The sequence below is a fragment of the Lynx rufus genome, unplaced genomic scaffold, assembly GCF_022079265.1.
Source record: "Lynx rufus isolate CCGP_SWC_20201006 ecotype Redwood Valley unplaced genomic scaffold, mLynRuf1.p SCAF_8, whole genome shotgun sequence".
Taxonomy (NCBI): Eukaryota; Metazoa; Chordata; class Mammalia; order Carnivora; family Felidae; genus Lynx; species Lynx rufus.
Genome location: NW_025814896.1, coordinates 115,631,787 through 115,658,698, shown reverse-complemented (window position 1 = coordinate 115,658,698; position 26,912 = coordinate 115,631,787). Strand labels below are relative to the sequence as shown.

Sequence of the window (26,912 nt, the reverse complement as noted above, 5' to 3'; positions counted from 1 at the left end):
TCAGGAGTACAGAGTCATCATCAGCCACTGAATATATTGGGGAAGCAAATTACGGTCAGTGCAGGCCCACCTATGACATTCAGCTAAGGGTGCTTCATTTCTCTGTCACCAGACCCAGGAGGCTGACACAAGACTTAGGACCTCCTCCCCCTCATTCCTGGGAAGCCACGGAGACAGGACATTAATGGATGGTTTAGCCAGAGGGACCACACCATCTGGTAGTAAGTATAAATCAACCTGAAATATAATCAACCTTGACTTCTCATGGTGCCGGTGAATGATGATAACCAAGATACAGGCTGATTCTGTATTCAGTTCTCAATGCAATTTCCCGCCATGAATTCAACTTGGCATGCTCATGACAGCGGTGTGCAGGTGTGTGGACCAACTGGGTAGCAGAAATCCATGAGAGTCTATTCTACATGTTTACATTTAAGGGCCCATTTGTCTGACAGCTTTATGTGGGTGTGATGAACAGCCCCTCTAACTCACACAGAGAGAACCTTTGGAGAAACCACTCCCCAAGCCAATTACATCAAAATGGTGATACTGATGATGGTGGCGATGAAGATGATAATGTGAAGTTACCAATGGCGTCAGAGAAAACCTGCGTGAAATTCTAACAAGTTGGCTGCCACTCCCTGTAGGCCTCCTTGGATGGCCCTAAGGATCTCTTTCTCATGGAGCCAGTGGTGGTTAGAGCTGAAGAGGGCCTTAGAGACCACCTAGCCCAACTCATTCATTTTACATGTGGGGAAGCTGAGGCCCAGATCTATTCAAGTTGATTTGCCTAGGGTCTCACAGCTAGTTATAGGAGTGCTGTGGGTTCTACCTGGGGCTCAGTCCAGTTCTCTTCCCGTGATGGCACATTGCATTGCTGGGGTCTGCTCAGGCTGTGGACTACCCTGTTTCATGATGTCCTGCTCTCCCAGCTCTGAGTCTGCACTATAGAAGCACTGCTTGGGATCTGGACATGAGCTTGGGGATTTGAGATGGAGATGGACCCAGAAGATTCTAACCATTGTCCCTCTAGCTGAATCTTACCTTCACACTCAGACGTGGCCAAGACTGAGGTGAGACACATGCTGAGGGTCCCAATATCTTGGGAAAATATTACATGAAATGGACATTTGAGGTCAAGGAAGAAACCTCAGCTTTTACTAGGACCTTTTTAAGCAGCCCAAATAGAAGATGTGTTTTTACAAAGAAAGGGCAGATGGTTTAATTCCAGATTCCAGTGTCTTTGCAGCAAACCCCACTTGGCACCACATCTGACACATAGCAGGTACACAGTAAATCCATGAGGTTTGAAGGATCGGGCAAGACAATCAGTATCAGGCACAGATTTGTCCTCTCGGTTTATCGCCTCTTTCACTCAACAAACATTCGTGAAGCTCCTATTACATGCAAAGCACACTGTATGAAGTTCAAGAAGAGGACATCCAGACAGATCAGAATCCCTACCTTTATGGGGAAGGCTAAGCCAGCTGTTGAGAAAGATCTGCCTGATCTTTCCAGAAATCTTAAGCCAATTTTGTCATTATTTATACACTAGCCAGGACTGCACACAATGTTCCCTCTAGAGGAGGGAGCCTTTCCTACTCTCCACTCTGCCTCCTTGGCTCCTTCTGATCTTTAAGGTTTCAACTTCGATGTCACCTCCTCCAGAAAGGCCTCTGTGAAATGCCCTATTCAGACCAGCTATCTTATTACTGTCTATGCTGGACTTCATTGCTGGCCTGGGTCTTCACCCCCCTCTGTGTCCGTGCCCTCTGCAAGTGACTTTGATGTTCCTCTCATGACAAGGAGAAGGCTCTTTCCCCAAGTGCTGGAAGTAGGCTTGGCCACATGACTTGCTTTGGACAACAGAATGAGTTGCAAGGCATGATGTACCTGATCTCAGACACCCTGCGTGTTTAAGCTCACTTCCCTGTGCTTCTGCCATTGTCCTAAGACCATGAGACTAGCCTGGCCAGAGCTTCCTCAATGAAGGTACCCCAGAAAAGCCCCCCGTTCACCCACTGATCATGAGCCAGCCAGCTGAGATCCACTGACTTCCAGCCACGTGGCTGGGGAGCTCCATGAGTGTTGCTGTCACTGCTAAAGTTAGGTGGATTTGTCACATGGCATTATTGTAATCATAGTTATTGGGTCCCCTGAGTCAGTCTCCTGGTCCCTGCATAGGTGCCCAGCACAGAGTGAGTGCTTCGTAAAGAGCTGGCAAATAGACAAATAGGTATAGTCAAGGCAGGGCTACATCCCAAACTCAGTAGAATGAAGGACCCAGAACCCTGGTCCTTCACATGGACATGCCGTGACCACCTCTCTCTAAGATGAGGTGTGTCAACCCCACAGAGAAGGGCTTACCTCTGGCTTCTGGAGGTAGATCCCTTTGCCATCTTGGGTTAAGTTCTGAAAGGCATCTGTGAACATGCACCAGAAAGGAACACAGATGTGTCTGGAGACATTACAGACTGGTTCCTCCATCCATCCCCTCACCTGCAAACCCAGTTTTAGCCTGTGTGCAGCCATGTGTGCACTTTACAAGTGTAAGTGAACTGCCTCAGACCTTTGCCTCTGGGACAGGCAGGGTATACATGAGTTTGGAGCAACATAGCTGGGTTTCTTGGGTGCAGAGCCAGCGTGCCCCATAGCTCCTGGCCTATTGTTTCCTCCCTGGTAGCTGTCTTCTCTCCTGCTTGGACTGGGGGCAGGTGGGCAATCCGTGAGGCACGCAGAGGAAGCACCGGCCCTGCCTCCTTCCCCCCAGCTCACCCTCCATGTACTCTGCACGCAGCATCAAGTGGACGAAGCTGACGAAGTCCATCTGGAGGTTGGGGCCGCCATAGCGGATAAGCATCAGCTGGCAGACGTCATTGCTGAGCATGATTCCTGCATTGAACACAGACTCCCCCCATGTGTGCTGGGGACCTCATATCCCCTCCGCTCCACCTGAGGCCCCTTGATTGAAATTGTCCCTCCCCTTCCAGGACCTGAATCCTGATAACACGGGGATCTTCTTTTATGGGGCTCATTAGTTTAATTATTAGCCAATTTTCTTTGTCTCATCTCAACTCCCCCTTCCTGCCCCCTTCGGCCACCAGCATGAGGATCTTTTTAGCGAGCGGGTTACCGGCCTTCAAGGCAGGAGGCAGTCTATGCAGCCGTGGTCAAGAGCATCCGCTTTTGAGCCTGATCATCCTGGACTCAAACTCCAGACAACTTACCTAACTTGCCTGAGCTCTAACTTCTCCCTCTGTAAAGTAGGGATTATCCCACGGTGTTGAAGATTACATGAGAGAGTGGATGTTCCAACCCCCCCCCCCAAATGTTAGCTATGACCATAGTGATAGCAATAATAAATCCTTCTGTTATTTGCAGATCCACATCTTTGGGCCTCTGGACTCAGGGAGCAACTGTGCACATTGGAATTACTTCAGAAGCCACGCACCCCTCCCCTCCCCGCTCCGCCCGCAACATCTGCTCGGCCTGCACCTACCTGCATCCCTCATGGCAGCCTGCAGCTGGGTCCTGTTCAGGTATCCTGAGTGACTGCTGTCATGCTTGTGGAAAACCTCCTGCAAAGAAGCCACACCAAAGGCTCGGGAACCAAGCGTTTCTGTGCACCACATGAGAGCCCCCCCCCCCCCGGCCATGCCCCAGCATCCATGCTGCTATTGGCCATCGTGAGGCTCTGCCAGCAGCACCTGCTGCCAGCACGAGAAGAGGCAGAGGGTCCGGGCTTCTGAGAAAGGGAGCGTTTTTTGCTTTTGTTTTTGTCACGGGGATGGACAGTCTGGGTATAGCAAAATGTACTTGATTGAGGCACGTCATCCTAAACCTTGAAGGGCTTCCAACTTTCTGACTCAGGAAGGTGAGAGGGACAGTTGTGAGTAATAACTGGAAAAATGGGAAGAAGCCACTTGATGCAGGACTTTAAATGCCGTGCTAAGGAGTTCAGACTTTATCGGAAGACCGTGGAGAGTCTCAAACAAAGCAACACGATCAGATGTGCACTTTAGAAATCCAGGAGACTATCGGGGAGCCTGGGTGGCTCAGTCAGTGAAACGTCTGACTTCGGCTCAGGTCATGATCTCACAGTTCGTGGGTTCGAGCCCCGCATCGGGCTCTGGGCTGACAGCTCAGAGCCTGGAGCCTGCTTCGGATTCTGGGTCTCCCTCTCTCTCTGCCCCTCCCCCTGCTTGTGCTCTGTCTCTCAAAAATAAATAAATGTTAAAAAATAAATAAAAAAAAAAAAGAAAAGAAATCCAGGAGACTATTGCAACAGGCTCTCTGAGTTTGGGAGAGAGGGAAGGCTGGCCCACCGGAGGGAGAGCAGAGCAGACTGGGTGAAGAGTGGGGTACACGGGGCTGAAGGGGTAGTGGTGCCGCACCCAGCTTTGCAGAGCTGCTGCCTCTGCCCCTCCCTCAGGGACGTGTTGTGAAGACACGCTCTTACCTGACACAGCATCAGCTGCTTCCACAGGTCCCTGAACTCCTGGATGCTCACGGTACCCGACGCATTAAGCTGATAGAAGGTTAAGGTCAAAGCCGCCAGGGGAGTTGCACCCACACCTCTGAGAGCGGCAGCTGGCCCTCCACACGACGGGGTGCGATTTGTGGACAGCCCTGTCCCGTGTCTGATCTCCCTACTTGGCCTCTGCTGGCTGGTCAGTCCAGCCCACGGCTCCCTCGCCCTTGCTAGGAAAGGACAGAATGAGCCAGAACACAGCCACACTGGGAGAAGTCTGATGATGGCGGTGATGATGGTGATGAAAACAGCTACCGTCTAGTGAGACAGGAGAGTTCGACCCAGCCAATTTGATGTGATTTAAATAAAAAACAGTAACTCTTTTTATGTTATTAATTGCTCAAACCAACTTCTGGAAGGGGTCAGTCACAGGGTGGCTCTTTTATTTAGTCATTTTAGAAAAGGTTAAAAGCTTAATGAGTGGCTTTGAGCCATGTCCAAACACCCCTGCCTCAGAGAGACTGGGTCAAAATATCATCACACACACCTCCATCTGGGTCCTTCGGGTGGCTCTAGGACTGAGTTACACACTTTAATTACATTACTTCATTTTCACCTCATAGGTGAGGTGGGTACTCACTCCCCTCTAGAGTGGATGATAAAAGGGGGGCTGATGAACTTCCTGCATCTGATGATGAGGTTGGGACCTCCTGCAATGCCTGCGCACCTGACTCCCGTCCCGTGATGTCCATGCTGTCTGCAAAGTTTCTATAAAGACTGCTTTTGTATTCACAACCCTCCCACCATGCATTCACACACCTCTCTGTAGTACAGATAATTAAACTGTGATTAAATGGTTCACGTAGAAAGAGGGTTTGCTAGAAACATCGGAACCAGGAAGGCAGAGTCTGTGGCATGCACTGAACTTACTGAGCTCTGATTTCCTGATCTGTCAAGGCGAGCAGCCACTGCCCTGTCACCACATGAAAACTTGGAACCCTGAGGCTCTTGTAACAGTTTCTTGTTACTTGGGGGATTGTTACTAACCACCACCCAGCAGCTGCCTCATCCTCCCTATCAGGAAATAAGATTATTTTTAGCAATAGCTAATAGTGAAAATGTAATCGATGACAGCACTTTGCCTGGGTTACCCCATTTGCATTCTCCCACTGATACTACAGAGGAGCTGTAGCATGTCTATGGTGCACACAAGGACCTGGAGGCACAAGGAGGCTACATGATGTGTCCGAGATCACACAAATAGTAAGTGCTTGGGCTGGGATTCAAACCCAGGCAGCCTGGCCCAGAGCGAGGCTCTCCACCAGCAGCGTGCGTCCTGCCACAAACCTGAAAAGATACATCCAGTAGGGCCAGGATCCCCTGGCAGGCGTCCAGGCTGAAGAAAGGCTGGGCACTCCCCAGACCTGCAGAGGGACAGAAAGAGTCTGCATGGGGCCCCGCCCTAGGACTGCACAGCCCTTTTCTTAACAGTAAGAGGCAGCACTATCTAGGCCACCTGTAGGTTCTAATGACTGTCATTCATGGGGAGTAGCGGGAAGCAGGAACAAGAGGGCAGGGAAAAGAGAGAAGGCTTAGTGGTGATTCCTACACCCAAAAAGCACCATAAAACCCTGCAGAGAACACCTGATTATAGCCTGGTCTTCTTCCACAGAGGGTCAGATGAATGGAGCCCTGTGTACCTGGGAGAGAGGTACCCTCACAGAGTCACGGGCTCCCAAGTCTGAAAGAGATCTGAGACATTAATTTGTTCAACTTCCACCTAAATGGGAGGTTTCTTTCCTCAGGTGGTTGGTGGATGGTCTGTCAGTTACGGGTGCTCACTTTTTCACATGGTCGGATAGCTCCAGTCAGGAGAAATTTATGTTAATTCCGAAAGAACCGCCTGCAAAATTCAATCCCTAGTCCAAGTTCTGCCTCCAGAAGAGCATGAACAGACATCCGTCTGCTCTTCGATGTTTCTCCTGCATTCTAAACATAGCTTCTAAACCCTCTCCACCTTCTTCTAGACCCTATGCTTTGCCACCTTCTCTCTAAAATGCAGAACCAAGACGGGAACGTACTCCTTCAGCTACAGTTTGATGAGCAGAGAACAATGGGGCTATGACTTCCCAAATTTTCAAGCTGCACTTCCCAAAAATTATGTTCCAAAGATGATGTTCTGCAGAGAAAGTGTTTTGAGTTCAAATACATTTGAAATATTTTGTATCTATAGACCCTTTTTCTCCATTCACCATGCATCTTAGCATATAATAGGTACTGAGGAGCCAACATGGAAATTTTGTTTTTGTTTAATGCAGAATTTCCCAAGCACAATTGACCACAGAATCTAACCCCTTTTATTTCATGGAACACTTCCTAAAACTTCTTAGTCTCTAATCTTTCTTGCAACACAATTTCAAAAATACAAATCTAAATGTTTTCATTAAATATAGCCTGAATTCAGATGAGCTGATTTAGCAGCAACTTGAAACTGTTAGCTTGTGTTAAGCTCCAGGTCAATGAAATTAACCAGATATCTTTCACATAAACCTCCACAAAAATGAGATCTCTTCTGTTAGGAACTTATGCAATTAATTTTTAAAAAAATAATGAAATGGCAGTTTTTCATTATCAACCCGACTCTGTTTCATCTTTTTGGTTTTGGGCACACTCTGTTGTGAGCATTTTCAATTCTGCTATCTGTTATGTTAATGATTCCTCCCAGCTTTGTGCCATCTGCAGATCTGAAAAGCCTATCTCCCATGTCTTCTTCTGAGTCATTGATAAAAGCTGGGGAGATGAAGGGCACCAAGGGTAGAAACCAGAGACCCTCGTCTATACTTAGAGACTCTCATCTATAACATAGAATTACCCCTCCGGTTTTATATTTATATAACTCTTGGGAATGGAACACATCTCATGTTGCTACTTTCCAACCCACGTGTCATAATTTATCATCAGATAGTTTACCAAGTATTTTGCCCAAATCCACAGTTCTCTGATCTGCCAATCCAGAAATTCTCTCAAAGGACTATAAGAAAGCAATTTGCCCATACACTCTTTGGAACGCCATTTTGCATGCTTGTGATCAAATAATCTAAAAAATTATAAATGTGCACAAGCTATCTCTTCTAGATAATTTCCCTAGATTTTCCCCCCCCCAAGATGTGGGGGAGCTCTCATAGTCTATAATTTCTAGAATCTCTCCTTCTGGCTCTTTTATGATACCTGAATTTGGCTTTGAGGAACCATCTGGAAATTATTCCAAGCCCTGAGCTATACAACACCCTGGACTACAATTTGTTTGGACTTGAAGTCTTGGTTTCACATAAAGGAGAAGTAATAACATATCTTAGGTGGCAAATACCCTTTAATTGTTTGGTTTACTTTTTTCATTTTGAAGTCCTTCTTCCTCCCCAGAGAAATCATGTTCTTCTCTCTTAAAATATACATATAAACATTTTTCCATGGACTTTAAGCTTTCCTAATAATTTTTCTCAAGCGTCATATGAAGGCATCCACACTAGCCATTTGCAGCCCCCTAAGGGAATGTGCTCCCCTCCTTCGATTTTTATAGGTTGGTCAATTTAAATACGAGTTCATTAGAACGTTCCCTGGTCAGCTCGTCAATACTTAAGATTTATGTACCAGCTTGGGTATGGTATTCCACACAGAATTTATATGCCAAGAAGTACTCGGATATTCTACTCAAATTCTCAAGCTAGCAACACTTCAGAAATATTTATTTTCACAGCCATGTATCTCTACACACCCCAACTAAGCAAGAAAACCTCCAAAACCAAAACACTATTTTCCAAGCTACATAAACTTCTCTACTGCTTTCTCAGACCACATGATCCCCTGATGTAAGACACAGCTGTCTGGGGGACCATTGTGCAGCAATTCATGTGCTCCACAGGGGAAAGAGAACAGACCCAGGGTTCAGCAACGTTGTGTCCCCGGAGTCCTACAGGATGACTCTGAAATACTCACTTGACCAGGTCATGTGGTTCAGGACCTTCTGCAGCTGCACTGCGTTTATTTCTGGACACTGAAGGGGAAGCAGAGTGGCAGGAGGAAACCATCATTACCGAAGGCTCATTAGATGCAGAGCGGCCGCCACAAAAGAGGGCTGGGAGTCCACTCCCACATCAGCTCAGCATGGTACACATGCCATTTCTGGGTGGAATAAGTGATGCTGGGGGTCAAGTCCCGAGGACCCCAGCAGGGCAGGGCTCTTAAGAAGCAGACTAATAATGGTGATTTTCAAATTGGGTTTTATCAAGATGCTTCAAAAGTTCAGCAAGCTATTTGGTTTGAATTTGATTTTATTTTTTAATGTTTTATTTTTGAGAGACAGAGAGACAGAACATGAGCAGGGGAGGGGCAGAGAGAGAGGGAGATACCAGAATCCGAAGCAGGCTCTGAGCTGTCAGCACAGAGCTCAATGTGGGGCTCGAACTCACGAACCGTGAGATCATGACCTGGTCCGAAGTCGGAAGTCAGATGCTTAACCGACTGAGCCAGCCAGGTGCCAGTGAATTTTATTCTTAATAAGGCATCTTCAGCCAAGGCTCCAAATTTTAATTTCAGAGTTTCTCAGAAGCAATCCTTTACATTAACATTTAACTTTAAAAAATATAAATGAAATACAAGCAACATACAGTTGAGCTTATGAAATAGATACATACTCACAATATACCTTTTTTTTAATCTGTTTTTTACATATTGGGGTTCTTGGTGAGATTCCATTAGATAAAAGGACTGCAACAGAAAATGTTTGGAAACCTCTGGTATGGAGGAAAACCTTTATAACAACTTATGTAAGAGTCTGACTATCCTCTCTGACTACACTATGCAAAATTCCAGGGGTGAATATAAGAGAACATAGGTGCAGGCACATAGTGAATTAAATCCAGTGTTATGAACACAAGGAGCTCATGGTCTTCTAGTTTTAATGACCTCACTAAGGTGTCAGACCCCATATTTCTAGAGTATTTCTTGCCATATTCCTCAATGGATTTAGTGCCCTAAAGGTTAGGGACAGAGGGGCCTCCAGAGCCTTGCACAAATACCACTGGCCTCCTGACCTGGGTCAACCCAAGGAAAGAACTCAAGGGAACCAGGTATGTAGCCCCAGGCCCTCCTCTTCCCTAATGCCCTCTTACCAGCCCTATCCCCTCTCTAGGTGACCACCCAAAGGATCTTTCTCCTTGGGCTCTCCCAGACTGCTAGGGCTTGTCATGACCATGCTCTGAGCCACTACCGACACTGACCCTTGGCTCTACTATAGTCCATTTTCTCAGGGATTAAAGATTAAAGCTGTTTCTCCTACAACTGATCAATGTTGCTTCCAAGAAGAGATATGCATTTTACAGGAGCCTTCTGGAGACAGTCCACTTTCCCCCAGTTGTCTAAAAACTTGAGGACTTAAATAGAAAGTGGCAGTCTGGCAAAGAGCAGCCTTACATCGTGCTTCGTACACAGGGTCAGTATACAGTCCCCAGCTTTGCCCACTGCTCGCCACCACACCTGGTCAACTTACCTTTTCAAAGAGTTTAGTGAAGAATTCATCCTGCCCTTCATTTTTGTCTACTATTTCCTATAGGAACAGACACACAAAAGACTTAGTCGTTCACCTGGATACATGGACGCTCATGGGCGCACTAACGTCTCATGACCCCCAGGCCCCAGAAATCCCTAAGTTTGACCTTGTGCACTGTCTTAAGTTTTCTACCACCATGTTCACACATTCTTTGTTTCTCCAATTCTCACTGCCTTTGGGGAAGTAGCAAACAGTGAAATGGGCAAAAGAAACATCAGGTAGAAAGAAGCAAAAGCAAGTAAATGTATCACTCGTGTACCTGGGGCTCTGGACCCTCAATGACAAGGATGTGACCAGAAGGATGTGACCAGAACAGCTCCTCTGGTGCAAAAACAGCAGAACCTGGGGGTGCCTGGGTGGCTCAGTCGGGTCTGACCCTTGATTTCAGCTCAGGTCATGCTCTCATGGTTCATGAGGTTGAGCCCACATCGAACTCTGCGCTGACAGCACAGGGCCTGCTGGGGATTCTCTCTCTCTTCCTCTCTCTCTGCCCTTCCCCCACTCATGCTCTCTTTCTACCTCCAAATAAATAAATAAATAAATAAATAAATAAATAAATAAAATTTTTAAAATTATAGAAAAACAGCAGAACCTGGGTGCCCTCAGGGCACAACAGGTAATGAACTATGGGTGCCATGGAGTAGGGTCTGCAGGATCTGCCGACTTTCCCCCACAGCTTGAATGTGAGGGGAGAAGCCCACCATCTTGGCTTTGGAAACAGTCCCGCATGTAAAATCCCACTTGCCTACGTACCTTAGAGAAGACAGCACTGGAATTGCATCCAATTTCACTGAGGGAAAACAGAAGGCAGAATTACTTCTTGGGATCATCTGGGGAGCACTTTGGCCAACATTCTCCCTCCCCTGGGAACATATCTTCCAAGTTCCTTAGCCGTGTGCCATGTGGGCTTTGCCCAGCTCTCGTGCCTTATTCTCACATCTCCTGCTTGAAGTCGACAGAGCAGCCATGTGGCCCAGCACACTACTTGTCCCTCCCAACATGCCTGGCACTGTTCCTCATCTCCCCACCTTTGCTCACACCAAGCCCCTTTCGTTGTCTCCACCCACATCGAACTACTCCTACTCATACGTATGACTCGGCACCGACAGGCAGTGAGGCTTGAGGTCAAGTCAGACTACCCAGGGCCAAACCATGGAGAAAAAAAGAAAGGGAACTGGATTCTAAGCATTGAAGGGCTGTCGTGTCAAAACAATCATAAGCAGAAGAATAAGTTGGACTGGAATGTGTTTGTATATTGATTCACCTACACACACTTATGGCATCTGAGCCTGCTCATTGATGGCGGCCTCTCCTCATCTGCCCAATCCCCTCTATGCATCTCCTAGAAACTAACACCTCCCTGAAGTCAGCCCTGTCTCACCCCAGGACCATGGAAGTTTGGCTCAGAGGCTCTTCCTTGGTGTTCTCCTAACACCCTGTGCAGATAAATGCTTGCACTGGATGCAGGATAGCATAAATAACTACTCATATGTCCCGTCCCTTCCAGGCCCTGAGCTTCCAGAGGGCAAGGGCCAAGCCTGTTGTAGCTCTTTCTCTTGAATGTCTAGCAGACTGTTCATTTGTTAGAAGGAGAGCGGGGAGGAAGAGGAGAAGGATGCTCTCCATGCAGGGAGCTCCCTGCTCTCCCTACCCCTCTTCTGTGTTGGCCACAGACCCCGTCCTCTGCCATTTCCACCTCACCTTCTGTATCTCCCCTAGCCCCAAAAGGCCCCCACCTCCAGGGAAGTCCCATGTCCTTACTGAAAGATGTGCTTCCTGGAGAATACTCTCAGGACAAACTCTGCTTCCTGGCCAGCCTTGGATGTGCAGGGCACAACGAGGTATGTCCCTGGCTCCAGCTGCAGTTCCTGACTCACTTCTTTCTCTGTGAGAAATGCTTCAGGCCATCTTATGGGGGCATTTTTCCAGAAAAACTCAGAGGGCAGTCTCCTCTGGTCACCATAGTGCTGTGGGTGGAGGACGGAAGAGTCCCAGTTAAGGTGATCCCCAGGGTGTGTAGCCTGGCCTGGGACCCTTGGCCAGGAGACAGGATAAGGTGGTCTCTGATTAGCCAAACCCTACTGCTCCAGGGGAGGGGTGAAGGGGTAAGGAGTGGAGATGAAAGAATAGACCATGACAGGAATGGATACCGTTGCTGGAACCCTGTGCGAGGCTGAGTAGACATGTCAATTCACTTGACTTTATGTTAAAAACAACATCATATACAAATGATGTGAGAAACGTCACCAGGCCTGTACTTCCCATTTACGTTTAAGGGTGTGAGGCTCAGACAAGTCAGGTCATATACCCAAGGTCACCTAGCTGGTAAGAGTCTCGGCCACGGTTGGAACTCAGGGCAGCTGAGCCTCCAATGTCCATGTCCTTTACACTTCCCATGGCAGCCCCCATGTATGCGATACAACTTCAAGGTTAATTATGACATGATTATGGTCACCCATACAGGTGGACCGCCAAACATCTCCCCACCTACATTATAACAGCTACGTACTGATAAATTGGACATTCTACATCATCTCAGTGGAGGGGAAAGAGAGTAGGACAAAAGTTCAGAGGACCTGAATCAGGGCTCCGGCTCTGACATTGCCTGGACATGTGTGGGTTTTTTGTTGTTGTTTTATCTCATACTCTCTTTCTCTTACTCTCTCTCTCACCCTCATTCTCTCTCTCTCTCTGTCCTTTCTTCCTCCTTTATTTCTCTATCTTTCTCTCTTGCTGCCTCTCCCCTTTGTTCTCACTCAGGGTTGTGGAGGGAGACAAGGACCATAAGTAGGATCCTCACTCTAGTTTATATACAGATAACAAAGACATGACCTACCCACATAAAAACATATTTCACAGATTCTACTCAAGGCCACAGAAATAAAATAAATCTCCTGATGATGCATGCTTTCTTTATCAGATGATAAGAACTAGGGAATCATCCTATTGCCATCTTTGCCTTGGCCTCTAGGAATCTCAGAACTAAATTTTATATTCAGCCATATTAACTGTCCTAGGTTTAGGGCTCCTGGTAGAATCAACTGCTTACTTTATCCATGTATGACTTTTTTCATGCCTTTAAAATTTTTTTAAACTGTATTTATTTTGTGAGAGAGAGAGTGGGGGGAGGGACAGAGAGAGAGGGAGAGAGAGAATCCCACACAGGCTCCACACTATCAGCACAGAGCCCAATGCAGGGCTTGAACTCACAAACCACAGGATCACGACCTGAACCAAAATCAAGAGTCGGATGCTAACCGACTAAGCTACCCAGGCGCCCCTTGTCTTTTAAATCTTGAACTGGCTTATAGTTTTGTTCTGTCTATAATTTATTTTATTTTATTTTATTTTTAATTTTTTTTTCAACATTTATTTATTTTTGGGATAGAGAGAGACAGAGCATGAACAGGGGAGGGGCAGAGAGAGAGGGAGACACAGAATCGGAAACAGGCTCTAGGCTCTGAGCCATCAGCCCAGAGCCTGACGCGGGGCTCAAACTCCCGGACCCCGAGATCGTGACCTGGCTGAAGTCGGACGCTTAACCGACTGCGCCACCCAGGCGCCCCTGTTCTGTCTATAATTTAATTGTAGGTTGACATATATATATATATATATATATATATATATATATATATATATATATATGGAGAGAGAGAGAGAGAGAGATGCATGATATAAATAACTATTTTTAAAATTTTATAGGCAACTTTGGGAGCCTTCATGTTCCCACAGGAGGGAAAAAACCAAAACTGATCCAAGATACCTAATGCAAAAATGGTTTCTGTTAAAAAAAAAATCAGTTTAATTCAGTTTAATCAGTTTAATGTCAAATAATTAAGTTTTCCACTCCTGTTTCTTTGGGAAACAAAACAATAGCTGCCACCCTTTTGGAGGCTGGGATACCTCAAACCTTAATTGATCCTTCTAGGCTGCCACTGCAGGTAAGGGACAGAGTGGTTCTTGCCCTCTGCCTGGGCTTCTGTCCCACTTTCCTGAGCCTTTGCCCCTTGTCTCCAAGGAGATGGGCTGCATGGTCTCCCAATGTCCCATATGTTATAGATCTGTTTTATTATGAGCTTCAAAACTCAGGCAAGGATGTGATTACCATTCTCCCTATGCTGTGACAGCCTCTAGCTATTTCTGTAGGGATTTAATAAATTCTAAAATTTATTGGTTCTGCACCAGGCTCGGAGACCTCCCTATAGATGCAGAAGGATTTCTCAGGGTCCTTGGCAAGCACTCATTTCTTCTACACACACGGGCAGCCAGCATTTTTGCCAGACATCCTCGTAGCTCCTTATGTAAGGCTGCTACGGTCAAGCTGAACCTCACGGGTGACATCACTCCAAACCAGGGCCAGCTGGTCAAGTGTGGAACTCACCTTGCTCAACTGAAACACACAAAAAAAGAGAGACCTCATTAGGCACGAATCCAACTCTTGCACAAGCCCTAAGTGACGGAGGCTGATGTATAGGGAGGCTCTAGCCAGAGGCCCCCTTCCCTCCCTTAAGACTTGCTGTTCTAGTCAGGGACATTTTAATCCATCATCAAGAATTCTGGAAAAGGGTGAGGGAAGGCAACCTTGGCTCCTTGGGAGAGGAAAAGAACACCAGCCACCAGTACTGATTATAGAAACTGCGTGCCGGGCACCACAATAAAGCCCTGGTGCGTGATGTTCTTTTACTCTACCCTTTGCATAAATATCATCGTCCTCACTTTACAGAGGAAGCTGACGCTCAGGGGCAAGGAGGTGACTTGTTCCAGATGACATATTCCTAAGGGATGGAGCCAAAGCCTGCACCCAGGTCTGTTTGTAGACAGAGGCAGATGGGGAGGAAGTCGGGAAATGGAAGAAAGGATGACCAGTGGTGGGAGACGCCCCGCGAGGCCACATGCCCCCGAGGCCCACCTACCCTAAAGAGGTAGAAGCCAATGGCCAGGTGAGGCTTCCAGTTGCGGTGCCTGTGCCTGGGCTTCTGCAGCAGGGACACCAGCACGCTGCAGGGCATAGGGAACCTCCTGCCCTCCTGAAGGCTCCAGACAGACAGCAGGAACTGCGGGTTCTTCCAGAATGTGTCTGCAGCAGAACACAGAGAGGTGGGTCAGGCCTCCCCACACCCCTAGCAACTGGCTCCCACAGACCCAGGGCACCTCCCCTGGGCTTGCCACCCAGAGGTCCATGTGGACAGAGTCGGGTTCTCAGCCTCCCCTCTATCCACCCTCCCACTCCACCTCCTCACCCCGTGTTCCGCCATAGACACGCAGACCGGAGTATTCTCGCTGCTGTAGCCCCTTCACCCAGCACACTCACTGCCCGATGAAGTGACTGCATTCATGAACGGAGGAGAACATGTCCATGACCTCAGGGAGGTTTGCATTTTAACACGGACCAAGCCTTAGCTGAAGGGCAGCTTGAGCGTTGGGGCGGACCTCTCTGGCAGGAGAGGGGAGCCGGAGCGAAGGGTGCCTGGCCGGCTGAGACCGTACCCCATGGGTCTTTCCTTCCAAAGAGATGGCTCAGCACTTCCATTATGGAGAAAGGGACACAGTCACCAAACCTCTCCACTTGGAGAGTTCAGACACGTTTGCCCCCTGTAACCGGTGAGCTAGGAATCCTTGATGTTATGTCACTACCAAAACCGTAGGCAAGGAGGGGCCGATACAGATGATAAAGTTACCATTTCACTCCTGCCTTTAAAGGGTGGTTATTTCGGGGCGCCTGGGTGGCTCAGTCGGTTAAGTGTCCGACTTCGGCTCGGGTCATGATCTCACAGTTCGTGAGTTCGAGCCCTGCGTCAGGCTCTGTGTTGACAGCCTGGAGCCTGCTTCAGATTCTGTATCTCCCTCTCTCTCTGTTCCTCCCTCGCTCACTCTCTCTCTCTCTCTTAAAAACAAATAAAGATTTAGAAAGAAAGAAAGGAAGAAAGAAAGAAAGAAAGGAAGAAAGAAAGAAAGGGTGGTTATTTCAGCATGGAAACAACCTTGTCCTAAAATCAAAGATTTAAGCCACCCTTTTACTGTGGCATGTGTGCCGAGGAGGACACAGCCCAGGGCCAGAGCACACAGCTCGGTCAGTGAAGTCCCTCCACGCCTCAGCCAGATGGCCCGTGCAGGGTGAGGGCCTCACCACCATCCCCAGCAGCTCTGCCCGCATCCCCACCCCTGCTGGCCAAGCTGCCACATTAGCCCCAAGGGCCCAGGCTCCTGTGCGCGTGCTTACCTCGGGGTGACTTCATCGGGCCACCGGCCGTGATCCCCTTTTCCCATCTTCCTTCCCGCATGGTGTATGTCCACTTCTGGCCTACATCCTGACTCAGCAGGCCCGGAGTCAGTTTGCAGATGACCAGAAGCATGAAATGTGTTTTAAAGTCCTTCAGTGTCATCCTGTGGAGAGGAAGAGGGAATAGCATGACGTCTCCTCATCAGGACCAGAGTGGGGGCTGGAACCAAGCTGCCCCACCAGCCCCAGCCCCACACCACACCCTGCTGAGTTGGCCTTGGACACAGGAGAGCACAGCTGGCTAGATCAGCGTGAGGGTGCATCGGGGGTGATGGACCACCCTCCTGCCCCCTACCCGTGGCTGCAAGCAGCCTCCCACAATGGGTGCCTGGCGGCAATGTTCCTGTTTCGCGGATTGCGGTGATAAAGCTGAACTGAGGCGCTCATAACTAGCCAATTAAGATACAAATGTTTGATAATATTTGCACAAGTCGGTTCTCAATTATAAATTGATAAAATTCTTAGCCCCTACTTGCCAACTTTGTGGCTCAAAGCATGCTAGCCGAACTGACTGATGCTCAGTTTACTTATCTGTAAAGTGGAAATAATAGTATTTTCAGGGTTTTGCAGTTCAGTGATGACTTCCAAAGAGAGAGGGTCGCAGCGGTCTAGAACGGGTGCAGAATGGGAGAAGGAGGCCCGTGGGAACAAGGGTGAAGTTAAGAGTAAGGGCAAAAAGCGAAGGGCAAAGGGAACAAATGGGGCTCATGTCAGACACCCAGAAACCATATTAGCTCAGGGTGTCTTGGTGGCTTTTCATAAAAAAGGGGTGAGTGGCTTTGGGGCGGTTGGGAGTCATGTCATGGCGCTCTGGGGGGTGCAAGTGAGATGGCTCAGAGTTTATAATCTCATCTTCCTTTCAGGCCAGGAAAGGCAAAACCTCAGGATTGAGTGCATTGAGACAGAGCGCAAGTCAGAGAGAAGGAGGTGGCCAGCCAGCCCTCTGCTCTGCTTTGAGGGTCCACTGAGCCCCACACCAGCGGTCACAGGTCTCACTGTAGAGACTGTGACCGTTTGCAGGGGCTGTTTGCCCGCTAGACTGTGGGCCCCTAGTGGGTCTTCTTGATCTCTACACAAGAGGTGCCTGGCATACACATGGCACCCGATAAATAGGCTGGGTACCCAAATGTAAGCTAGAGTGTTTGTCCCAAGTCCCCGAGTCAGATACCAGAATTCTCCATCATTGCTTTTCCTCAGGAGCAGAATCTTCTCCTTGGGGCTCAGTAGCTCCCACATACCCGAGCTGAAAATAGAAAAGGGATGTTTCCAGGGGGGGAAGAAAGGGTTGCAGAGGACGTGGCAGAGATGCTTTAGTAAATCCTCTGCCATGTCATTATTTACCTCATCTTAATGCTGCTTTGCAGACAACCACACCTCACGTCCTGCTTTATAAAAGTAACACGTAACCTTAACTCATCCCTCACTGTGCCCCAAGCTCTGGGCCAGGCTCTCGACATACTTTCTCTCATATAAGGTTGACAACAATTTTTATTGCCGTTCTACACATTCGGAAACAGAGGTTAAAAGAGATTAATTCACTTTCCAGAAGTCACAAAGTTATGAAATGTCTGAGAGTATTTGAGCCTACATTGGTACTCTGTATTTTCAAAGCCCATGGTTCTGAACTTCCATTGGTGACTGTGAAGGAGTTAAGGCTTCCCTGCGTCAATTCCCCACCATAAACAACTAAAAATGGGAAAAAACATTGAAACAAACAAAACAAACAAACAAAAAAACCTGTTCTCAGATGTTAGACTGCAGGCAGCATAGGGTTCTGACCCCGAAAGAAGGGGAACAATGTCACCTAAACCAGTTTCACCTAGACTCCGCCCAAAACTAAATACCTGGAGGGTGACACAGGGAATCACATTCCGATAATAGCGATAATAGCGGAAAGCCCAGAGGTCATGACCGGTCACCAGAAGGTTGAGGCCAATCCAGATCGTCTACCTCTGACTCAGCAGGCTCAAGAGCACACTGAACCAGGAAAAGAACACTGGGTTAGACTCCAAACACCTTGCTCGAGTCATGCTGAGAGACCTCGAGGAATTCCTTTGCTAACGCATCAACATCTTCATCCGTAAGATGGGGATAAAACGCCCTACCTTACAAGAGCATTGGTCAGAGGACTAGAGGTAATGAAAATTCAAAGTGCTTGATGGAAATATGCAAATAGGGGAGACCTCCGCACATGTGAAGTAAGTGCAATTTTTACTTCCAAATAAATACAAAAATAAACATGGGCAGGGAGAAAAAAAAATATTCAAAGCCGCTTAGCACAGGGCTGGCAAGCTCTCAATAAACATTAGTTCAATCATTATAATGAATGAGAACACAATCTATATATCATTAAGCATCTCATGAATGTGAGAGCTTGACCTTCACAATCTGAAAGCTCCCCTGTCAGGCTGGAGCCCAAGAGAACACTTGTGAATTTGTGTGCAGGCGGCCAGCTCCTTTGCCGGCTTGCCCCGCCCCCTCCTGGCCCCTGGCAGCCGGTGTCAGGCGCTCACCTGTCACTCCAGTCCCCTTTCCATTCCACTTTGCCCCAGGGGTTCCGCAGCTTGACTAGATATTCTGGTCCATGTCTGCAGGTCACCTGTGCAAAAGGAGTCGCAATTTAGGTGGCTGGGCTGAGTGCCAGATGCAAATGTTGCAGATATCTGGGTGGGACTTGTGCCTGACAGATGAGACCTTGAAAGGGAAGATTAAAGGCACTGAGGGTTAAGAGAAGAGAAGAAGGCTCTGCTGCTTCTTAGCTGCTGAGACCTATGGCAAGTTCCTTAACCTCTGTGTTCCCTCATCTGTAAAGTAAAGCTAATTGTCACATCTCGCTGCAATGGGTTGAATGGCGGCCTCCAAAAGTCCGGTCTACCCGAAATCTGTCAGGGTGATCCTATTTAGAAAAAGGCTCTTTGCAGATGTAATTAAATTAAGGATCTCGAGATAAAATCACCCTGGATGAGGGTGGATCCTAAACCTAGTGACAAGGGAAGGGAAGGAGAGGGGGAAAGACACAGAGGAGAAGGCCATGTGAAGATGGGAGAAAAGATTGGGTTCTGCATTCCAAGCTAAGGAAGCCGGGAGCCACCATCAGCTGGAAGAGGTGAGAAAAAATCTGCCCCCCAGAGCCTTCAGAGGCTCTCATGACCCCTTGATTTTCAGACTGCCGGCTTCAGAACTGGGAAAGAATACATTTCTGTTGTCTGAAGCCACAGGATTTGTGGTGATTCCTTATGGCAGCCCCACTTGGCTAATATGCCCACACCCAGGGTTGTTGTAAGGATTGAGTTAACATTTGTAAAGCAGTTAGGACACTAGTTAGAGCAGAGTAAGTGCTAAATTTTGTTACATATGTTAAATAAACATGAAACAAAACATAGGCATAAACATGTAACTGCTATACTGAAAAGCTGCAAAAATAATACAGTTTCTTTATTGACCTCACCCTGCCCTTCCCTACTGTTAACAGTTTGCATAAGCAGGGTGTAATTATCAACTAAAGAAACGGAACATCAATGAAATGTCAAGTCGACTACATCTCATTTGTTTAAATGGATTTTTTTTAATGTTTAGTATTTATTTTTGAGACAGAGAGAGACAGAGCGTGAGTGGGGGAGGGGCAGAGAGAGAGGGAGACACAGAATCTGACACAGGCTTCAGGCTCTGAGCTGTCAGCACAGAGCCCGACGCGGGGCTCGAACCCACGAACCGTGAGATCATGACCTGAGCCTAAGTCGGCTGCTTAACTGACTGAGCCACCCAGGCGCCCCTGTTTAAATGGATTTTAACAGGTAAAAATACATGGTTCAAAACAAAAATTATATGAAAAGCGCTGTATTAAGTAGTCTCTTGCCTACTTAGACCTCTCTATTTCCAGCCATGCTTCCTTCCAAACACTTTGAATGCTTCTGTATTCAAATATGAATATATATTATTATTGCCTTTTTTAAAAAAATTTAATGTTTATTTTTGAGAGAGAGACAGAGCATGAGTGGGGGAGGGGAAGAGAAAGACAGAGACCCAGAATCCAAAGCCCGAGGAGAGGCTCAAACTCATGAACCACATGATCATGACCTGAGCTGAAGTCAGCCACTTAACCAACTGAGCCACCCAGGCGCCCCTACTGCCCTTTCTTTCTTAAAGAAAAAGTAGCATACGATATAAATTCTCCTGTCCCTCACTTTTTCTACTCAACAGCTTTCTGGAGATTTTCTGAGGCACTGCATGAAGCACTTCTCATTCTTCTGCAACAGCACACTGACATAAAAATCTAAGTTTTGTTAAAGGACTATGAAAATAAGTGAAAAGCTCTTGGCATGCACACACACACACACACACACACACACACACACACACACACATATGACTGGTGCAGATCTGGGAGGAGGAAGAAGTCAGGTTGCAGTGGAGTTCAAGAAATTTAAAACAGTTTAAGGGAATCAGGGACTTGGGGACATCAGGCCCTCCAGGGGACATCAGAGGGTGTTTAAGACTGAACCAGTGGATTTCTTACCTGCATGCTTTTCCGTGTGGCCTCCTCCACCAGGAGTGCCCTCACCAGGCACCCTTCAGGGGCCAGCTCAATGTCACCTCCTCTACGAAGTCTTTTCTGACTTCCCCCAACCCAATCAGGAGAATGTCTTTTCTCCTCCCTCTGAACCTTGAAATCCTTTTGTCTATTCTATCGGCCCCCCAACTTTCGACTTTGCTTCCTTACCATTCTTGCATATGATGTATCTCCATACCTGACTATAAGCTCTGTGTAGGCAGGGACCCTGTCTAATTCATCTTTCCCTCAATGGGGGAAGAAAGATGAATAGCAATGAAAAGAACCTGAGAGATTGACGAAAAGGAACTTCTGAGAAAGAAGTAAGAATTTGGGTGGGAAGCCCCAGATATGAAGGTCATCAGTGGCAGCCCAGAGTGAAGGGGTCTCAAGGAAGGGTTGGAGTCCAGCAGGGCTGGATGGCTGATCAGCTGGGCTGCCACAGGGCAAGAGGGACCGGGATGGTGCCCCACAGGTGGCAAAGGCCAGACCCACCCCATCACTCCAGAACACAGATGCACAGGTGCAGGGCACCCACCACCTGCTTTAGCAGGCCTGGAAAACCCATCAGACAATTTGCCTCTCTAGACTGGGCACAAATAATAACACTCACCAGAGCCTTGGTAAGAAGCCTTGGGAGAGAAGGAGAGGGGCCTGAAGAGAAAGAAAGGGGCTGGTTCCACCCACCTTTCTGATTCCTGTGAGGGTATAGGCATGGCCGCCCACCAGCCCGTTCTCCAGCACCCTCTCTTTCTGTGGAGGCAAGAGAACTCCTGTCAGCCCACTGCTAATGGTTTATGTGGGGGTCATAGGGACCTGTGTGGTCAAAGCAAGGGCTTAAGGGGAGGGCTGGGAGAGACCCACGCTGTATCCTCACAGTGGTCAAAGCTCTTCGGCACCCACAGTCTCATTAGAGCCTCTAAATCAGGGTGCCATTCTGCAGCGAGCCCCATCCCATTGTACACAGGACAAACTCAGATTCAGAGCTGCTAAACCATCATGTGGGGTGGCATGGCAGTTGCTCCTGGAGGCAGGGCTGAACCCAGAACTCCCTACTCTAGTTAGAAGTTCTTGGTTGTTACTAAATCAGGCAGTAAAGACCAGTTGTGCTAGTAAAGCATCTTGCCCCTGGGTGATACTTAGTCACTGTCAGCACCCTTGTCTGCATGCCGTCTGCATACTACTGTGGCCTTGCCCACCCCGAGGGTTCTGCATGGCCGCTCTGGTTTGAACATCAGGACTCTAGGTGTAGGAGCTGGGTGGGAGTGTCAGGGCCCACACTGAGGTGAGGACAGAAGTTGGTGGATGAAGGGGATGGGAACAGGAGAGGACATTCTGCCAGCACACAACCCACTCGCACCCCTGAGTGTGTCTGGCAGCCAATGAGGGTTCTGCTGTAGGTGGCCCAGGTGAGGATGTCCCAGAGGTTGCCAGGGGCCTCTGCCGGCTTGATGGTCATTGTCACCCCTCCAGTGAAGTCCACAAGTGCTTCAGACACCTGTCCACGCTGCAAGTCTTCATAGGAGCCAGACAGCCTGCCCGGGGAAGGAGTAAACATGGGAGTAGAGGGGAAGGGGCATTTGTATTGTAGCCTAGGATGATCCAAGTGAGTCTAGTGAACCCCCTGTTTGGTTCTTCTCTGGGCATACACCTGTTACTCCTTCCTTCCATCCCCGGGGCAAAGGAAAATCTGCACTCTGACTTCCTGTCCTTGTTAAATAACTCCATCCATTAGGGAAAAGACAAAATTCCTAACTGCTTGTTCAGATGGGGAAAAGTCTACATAAGGGATTCTGGATACATCACTTCTATATTCAAGGAGCCATACCTCAGTGGCTCTTGTACCTCCTTCCTCTTGCACTCTCCCAGCATTGATGAGTTAGAAACAGAAAGAGAGAGTGGGGAAGGGAGGGGAGGGAAGGGAAGGGAAGGGAAAACATTTCTGGTGGTTGTCTTACTTAGCATAGGCCTTTTCCAGAAGAGCTCCCCAGAACACGTTTTTGTAAGTGGAAGAGACAAAGACCAGCTGGCCAGCTGTATTCACAGGAAGTCGGTCATCTATCACCACAGGAACCCACTTCCCAAAGTGCCAGAACTGGAAGGAGAAAGTGTCCACTGGTGAGTAAAGATTGCCATGGAAGGCAGTCAGCTCAGGAGGCAAAGACATGACTCTTCCAAGAACCTTCTTTCCTATGGCTTCCTCTGGGCTGGGGCACCAGGAGGATACTCACCCAGAACTGGAAAATGCCGGCATAGTTCTCAGTGAAATTCTGATTCAGGGGAACGACACGGCTCAGGATGTCCTGATGCAAAGTCAGAGCTTGCAAAGCAGCCAAGAACCAGCAGTCACCTAGGCCAGAGAGTACAGCGTCTGCATGGATGTACCACACATTCAGGCACATTCTACAAGTGTCTGCATGAATCTATTGAGGACTTATCACATGTAAGAAATGCCTAGTCCCAATTGCTATCCTCTCTGGACTTGTAGCCTAGTTTCACAGAAGGGAAAGATCCACTCAGAGGAAGACAGTTAGTGAGGAGGAGGTGGAGAGGGGCATTGGCTGGAATCTCAACTTGACACCAAGAATCGAGTCAGATTCCTGGACCAGCTTTTGGCTTTCTGAATGCCACATCCTCAGGAACTTGGACCCAAACACAACCAAACTTTTCTAAAGTCCTACCTCTGTAAGTGATTTAAGTTCTCCTGAGAAAGCCTCAGCTCTCTCTGGACTCCATTTTTCTGTCTGTGAAATGGGTGTCACTACATTTCCCTTCCCCAGTGGCCAAGGTTTTTTTTTTTTTTTTCTATTCCCCTAAAAGGAAAGTTGGGATGAGAATGGGTTTACTTGGACTCTATCTGGGGTATCTAGTGACTGGTGTGCTGAAAAGGACTCATTAAGGGGACTAGAGTAGAGAGAGCACATTCTCCCAAGACAAAACTTACACCTGTCAACTGGTAATGAGGGTTATTGTTAGGCAAGTTTGGGTGTTCCCATACATCCTCAGAGGACCAGCTGTTATCATTTTCCCAGCAAGGCCACAGCACTTCAAGGTGGAGTTCAGGGTGGCCATTTTCCCCCATTGGGATCTCTCACTTCTCCTCTTCCACACCCTCACTCTGGGCTGGGCCAGGCTCGCAGGTGCCAGGCCTATGTCTCCAGGGGCTGTGCAGACTTACCTACCACTCCCTGGCACAGGTCCAGCCTTTTGGTGTCAGCAGAATAGAACTGGGGATTGCTGTGCAGCTCCTGCAGTGACAGACAGAATCATCCTTCTGACCAAGAAGAAGTTCCTGGAGCTACAGCGACTGTAGTTTCCCATACCCCAGGACTGGACTTGTGGGGACATAGATATAGGATACATGTGAAAGCAGGGCTGGCCCAGACAATCTGGCATATGGATTCAGCCCACTGTACTTCTCACTCCTTCTTGCAGCCCACGTAAGCCGGAGTCCTGGAGAACTCTGTGTGGGCACTGAGGTACAGGGCTGGTACCCACAATGCCTTTTCTTAGAGCTTCTGTTTAAAATGGAAGTATGTCTTTTGGAAGGTGTTCTTATGTTTTCCTACAGATCTTCACATTCTCCTCACTGTCGTCCTACATCTTCCCAACCCACCCCCCAAAATAATGGTTTCTTTGCCTTTCTATGCTGAGACATGGGGCAAGGTGGTGGTGGGAGGTGGGAAGGGGTGGTCTGTGCTTCATGGGAAGCACCGAACCCCTGGGGTTCTGCACTGGCACAGCTCTCCTGAGGTCAGGTGTATGACAGAATCTATGTCAGCAGTTTCCAAACTTTCTGGGAAAAGTAGAATCTTGGCTGCTCTCTAGATTGGGAAGCCCACTTGGGAATCTTATGCACAGAAGGGACTTGGTCTGGAGCTGCAGACTTTGATGAGAAGTCTGGATGGGCACAGAAGAGTAGAGAATTTGTAGCACACACTGACTTTACTTTGTTATAGATGTGACTGGGAAATTGTTTGTGTAAATCAAGTTTGGCGGGGGCCAGACTGTCTTTGAACACATTAAGTCGCCTTTTAAAGGAACCATCAGAACACTTTATAAAGTGAAGAACATTGTTGTAAAGTGATTAATAGCTTCTTAATTTATGTGTTCCATGGGCCTGACTTTGGGGTTGGGAGTGAAGATATGTGAAAATGTGTCTCTTTGCAGATGGCCTCAGCAGAGACTCAGGGCGTCCTACCATCTTAGATGAGGTCAGACAGTACTTTGGCCACAGCTGCCCAGTGTATTTCCGGGGAGGAGCTGAGGGAGAGGCACACCTCAGACCCCTCTCAGCATCACCCCTGGTTTTCTCCATCTGGAAAATAGGAATGTGGGCACTCCCCCATTCCCCTCACATGGAAATCAATGACAGTGAGTAAGATGCTGCATCTGGAACACTCCACCATTCTTTGGTCTGGGTTGACTTGGGGTGTGTGTGTGTGTGTGTGTGTGTGTGTGTGTGTGTTGAGGGGATGCTTCCCCACAACTCCCCCCTTACCGGAGGCCTCCTCCACTGCAGGCCGGGCGGCAGCTTCCGCAATAGGGGCCCGCTGCCCACAGAGCACAGGCTGGCCGGGAAGCTGTCATCTTCAAAGAGGCGGCCTTCCATCAGGCACTTTTCCCTCAGAGCCTTGTAGTCCTGCTTGGGGAGCTGCGAGGAGCCCCCCAGTGAGTTCTTCTGCCCCATCTTCCATCTGCCTCGGAAAGACAGACACAGAGACATGGCAAGTGTGGATACGGACCCCCGGGGTCTTCTGGGATGGTCTCTGTTGCTCCTGGAATGGAGAGCCGATGTTCAGTTTACTTGCTGCATCCAGAGAAGAGAAGGATGGAGAGAAAGTGAGATGGGCTGGGGCACCTGGGCCAGTTCTCGTCCTAGAGAGTGAGGGTCCTTGAGTGCTTGCTCCAGTGCTGGGGCTCGAGTTGGGGGTCCAGGCTCCACTACCAAGGCCTGAGGGAAAAGAGGGGTGTCGCCAGCCTTAGGCTGGGTCCTGGGCCTGTGACCATGCCAATGTCAGTGGGACACTTCTGTTTAGCAGGGAGGTGGGGAGGAGGGCAGCAGGAAGCAGAAGCTCAGTCCATTGGGCTTGAGGGTCCTGGTGCCAGACAAGGAAGGAGTAGTGGCTGCACCTTCTGTCCTGCCCCACAGAGCCATCACCCCTACACTCGCACACATCCTTCCTCCTGCAACTTCCCTGTCTCTGGCTTTCCTCATTCTATATTCTCTTCAAAATTAAGTCCTTCCTTAAAGACATTTTTGGCAATGTAAAAAAAAAAAAACATTTATGTACATATCATGGCAAATACTGACAGTTGTCTCTACCTACCCATTCACTCCTTTGCCTTATTAATAGGATCTCAGTTTGGGTCACTCAATTATAAAACTTGATTTCCAAGACCTTCTTGTAGGACAAGTTGGCCACCAATACAGTGCTGGCCAATTAGATCAACATGGTAATCTATCAGGTGGGGCTTTTGGAAAAGCTGTGACTTTACCAGCTTTCCCAGTTGGCACCACTTTTGACCTCTGCCCTTTCCCCTTCCTAGAAAGCAGATGTAACACCTGGAGATAGAGTAGCTGTGCTGGGATCACTAGGAGAAAGCCACATGCCAGGAGTCTGGATCTTGATGATTTCCCTGAACACACGTACAGCCTTGGTGGCTTGCCTCTAGACTCATTACATGAGAAAGATAAGCCATTTGCTTATTTAAGCCATAGTGGTGGCCAGACTCTGCAGGGTTCTCTACGTCAACCACTGTTGTGTCTGTTACAGGCAACCACAGCACTCCTAAGTGACAGTCAATGGCATGCAAAATTTTACATACATTTTCGTGAGATCAATGGATCCTCCTTCTGAAGCTCGTCAACAAGCTTCATGTTAAGAGCTCTGCAAGCCAATGGGACCCCACCAACCCCAATATTCTAGTGCTTCCTTACATCTCCTACATCTATTTTTGTGCAGTGGTGATTCCATAAGTCAATGGTTTTATGGCCTCTATTATT

General features: G+C 48.2%; 1 protein-coding gene across 1 annotated transcript; it reads right to left on the bottom strand.

The window, feature by feature from the left end:
• Window positions 1–25,631, bottom strand: CAPN14 (calpain 14). The gene is made up of 21 exons (XM_047067663.1): window positions 25,407–25,631; window positions 24,084–24,153; window positions 23,137–23,255; window positions 22,864–23,000; window positions 22,266–22,440; window positions 21,593–21,658; window positions 18,870–18,955; window positions 17,525–17,599; window positions 16,297–16,460; window positions 14,990–15,153; window positions 14,458–14,466; window positions 11,838–12,043; window positions 10,830–10,866; window positions 10,017–10,073; window positions 8,465–8,522; window positions 5,831–5,895; window positions 4,460–4,528; window positions 3,500–3,578; window positions 2,776–2,892; window positions 2,368–2,423; window positions 1–27 (listed from the first exon to the last, which is right to left on the bottom strand). Exons 1-21 carry the CDS (start codon window positions 25,629–25,631, stop codon window positions 1–3), a joined length of 2,061 nt encoding a protein of 686 aa, XP_046923619.1.
• Window positions 25,632–26,912: the final 1,281 nt, after the last annotated feature.

Bases quoted from the DNA above. Each gene is read 5' to 3' on its own strand.
- CAPN14 (XM_047067663.1), bottom strand. From the start codon at position 25,631: ATGTCTCTGTGTCTGTCTTTCCGAGGCAGATGGAAGATGGGGCAGAAG. The intron at 16,461-17,524 runs GTATCTGACTCG...TCCTCTCCACAG, and splicing joins AGCAATGATGGAGAATTCTG to GATGACACTGAAGGACTTTA. The intron at 5,896-8,464 runs GTGAGTATTTCA...GTCCCTCTGCAG, and splicing joins GAACCACATGACCTGGTCAA to GTCTGGGGAGTGCCCAGCCT.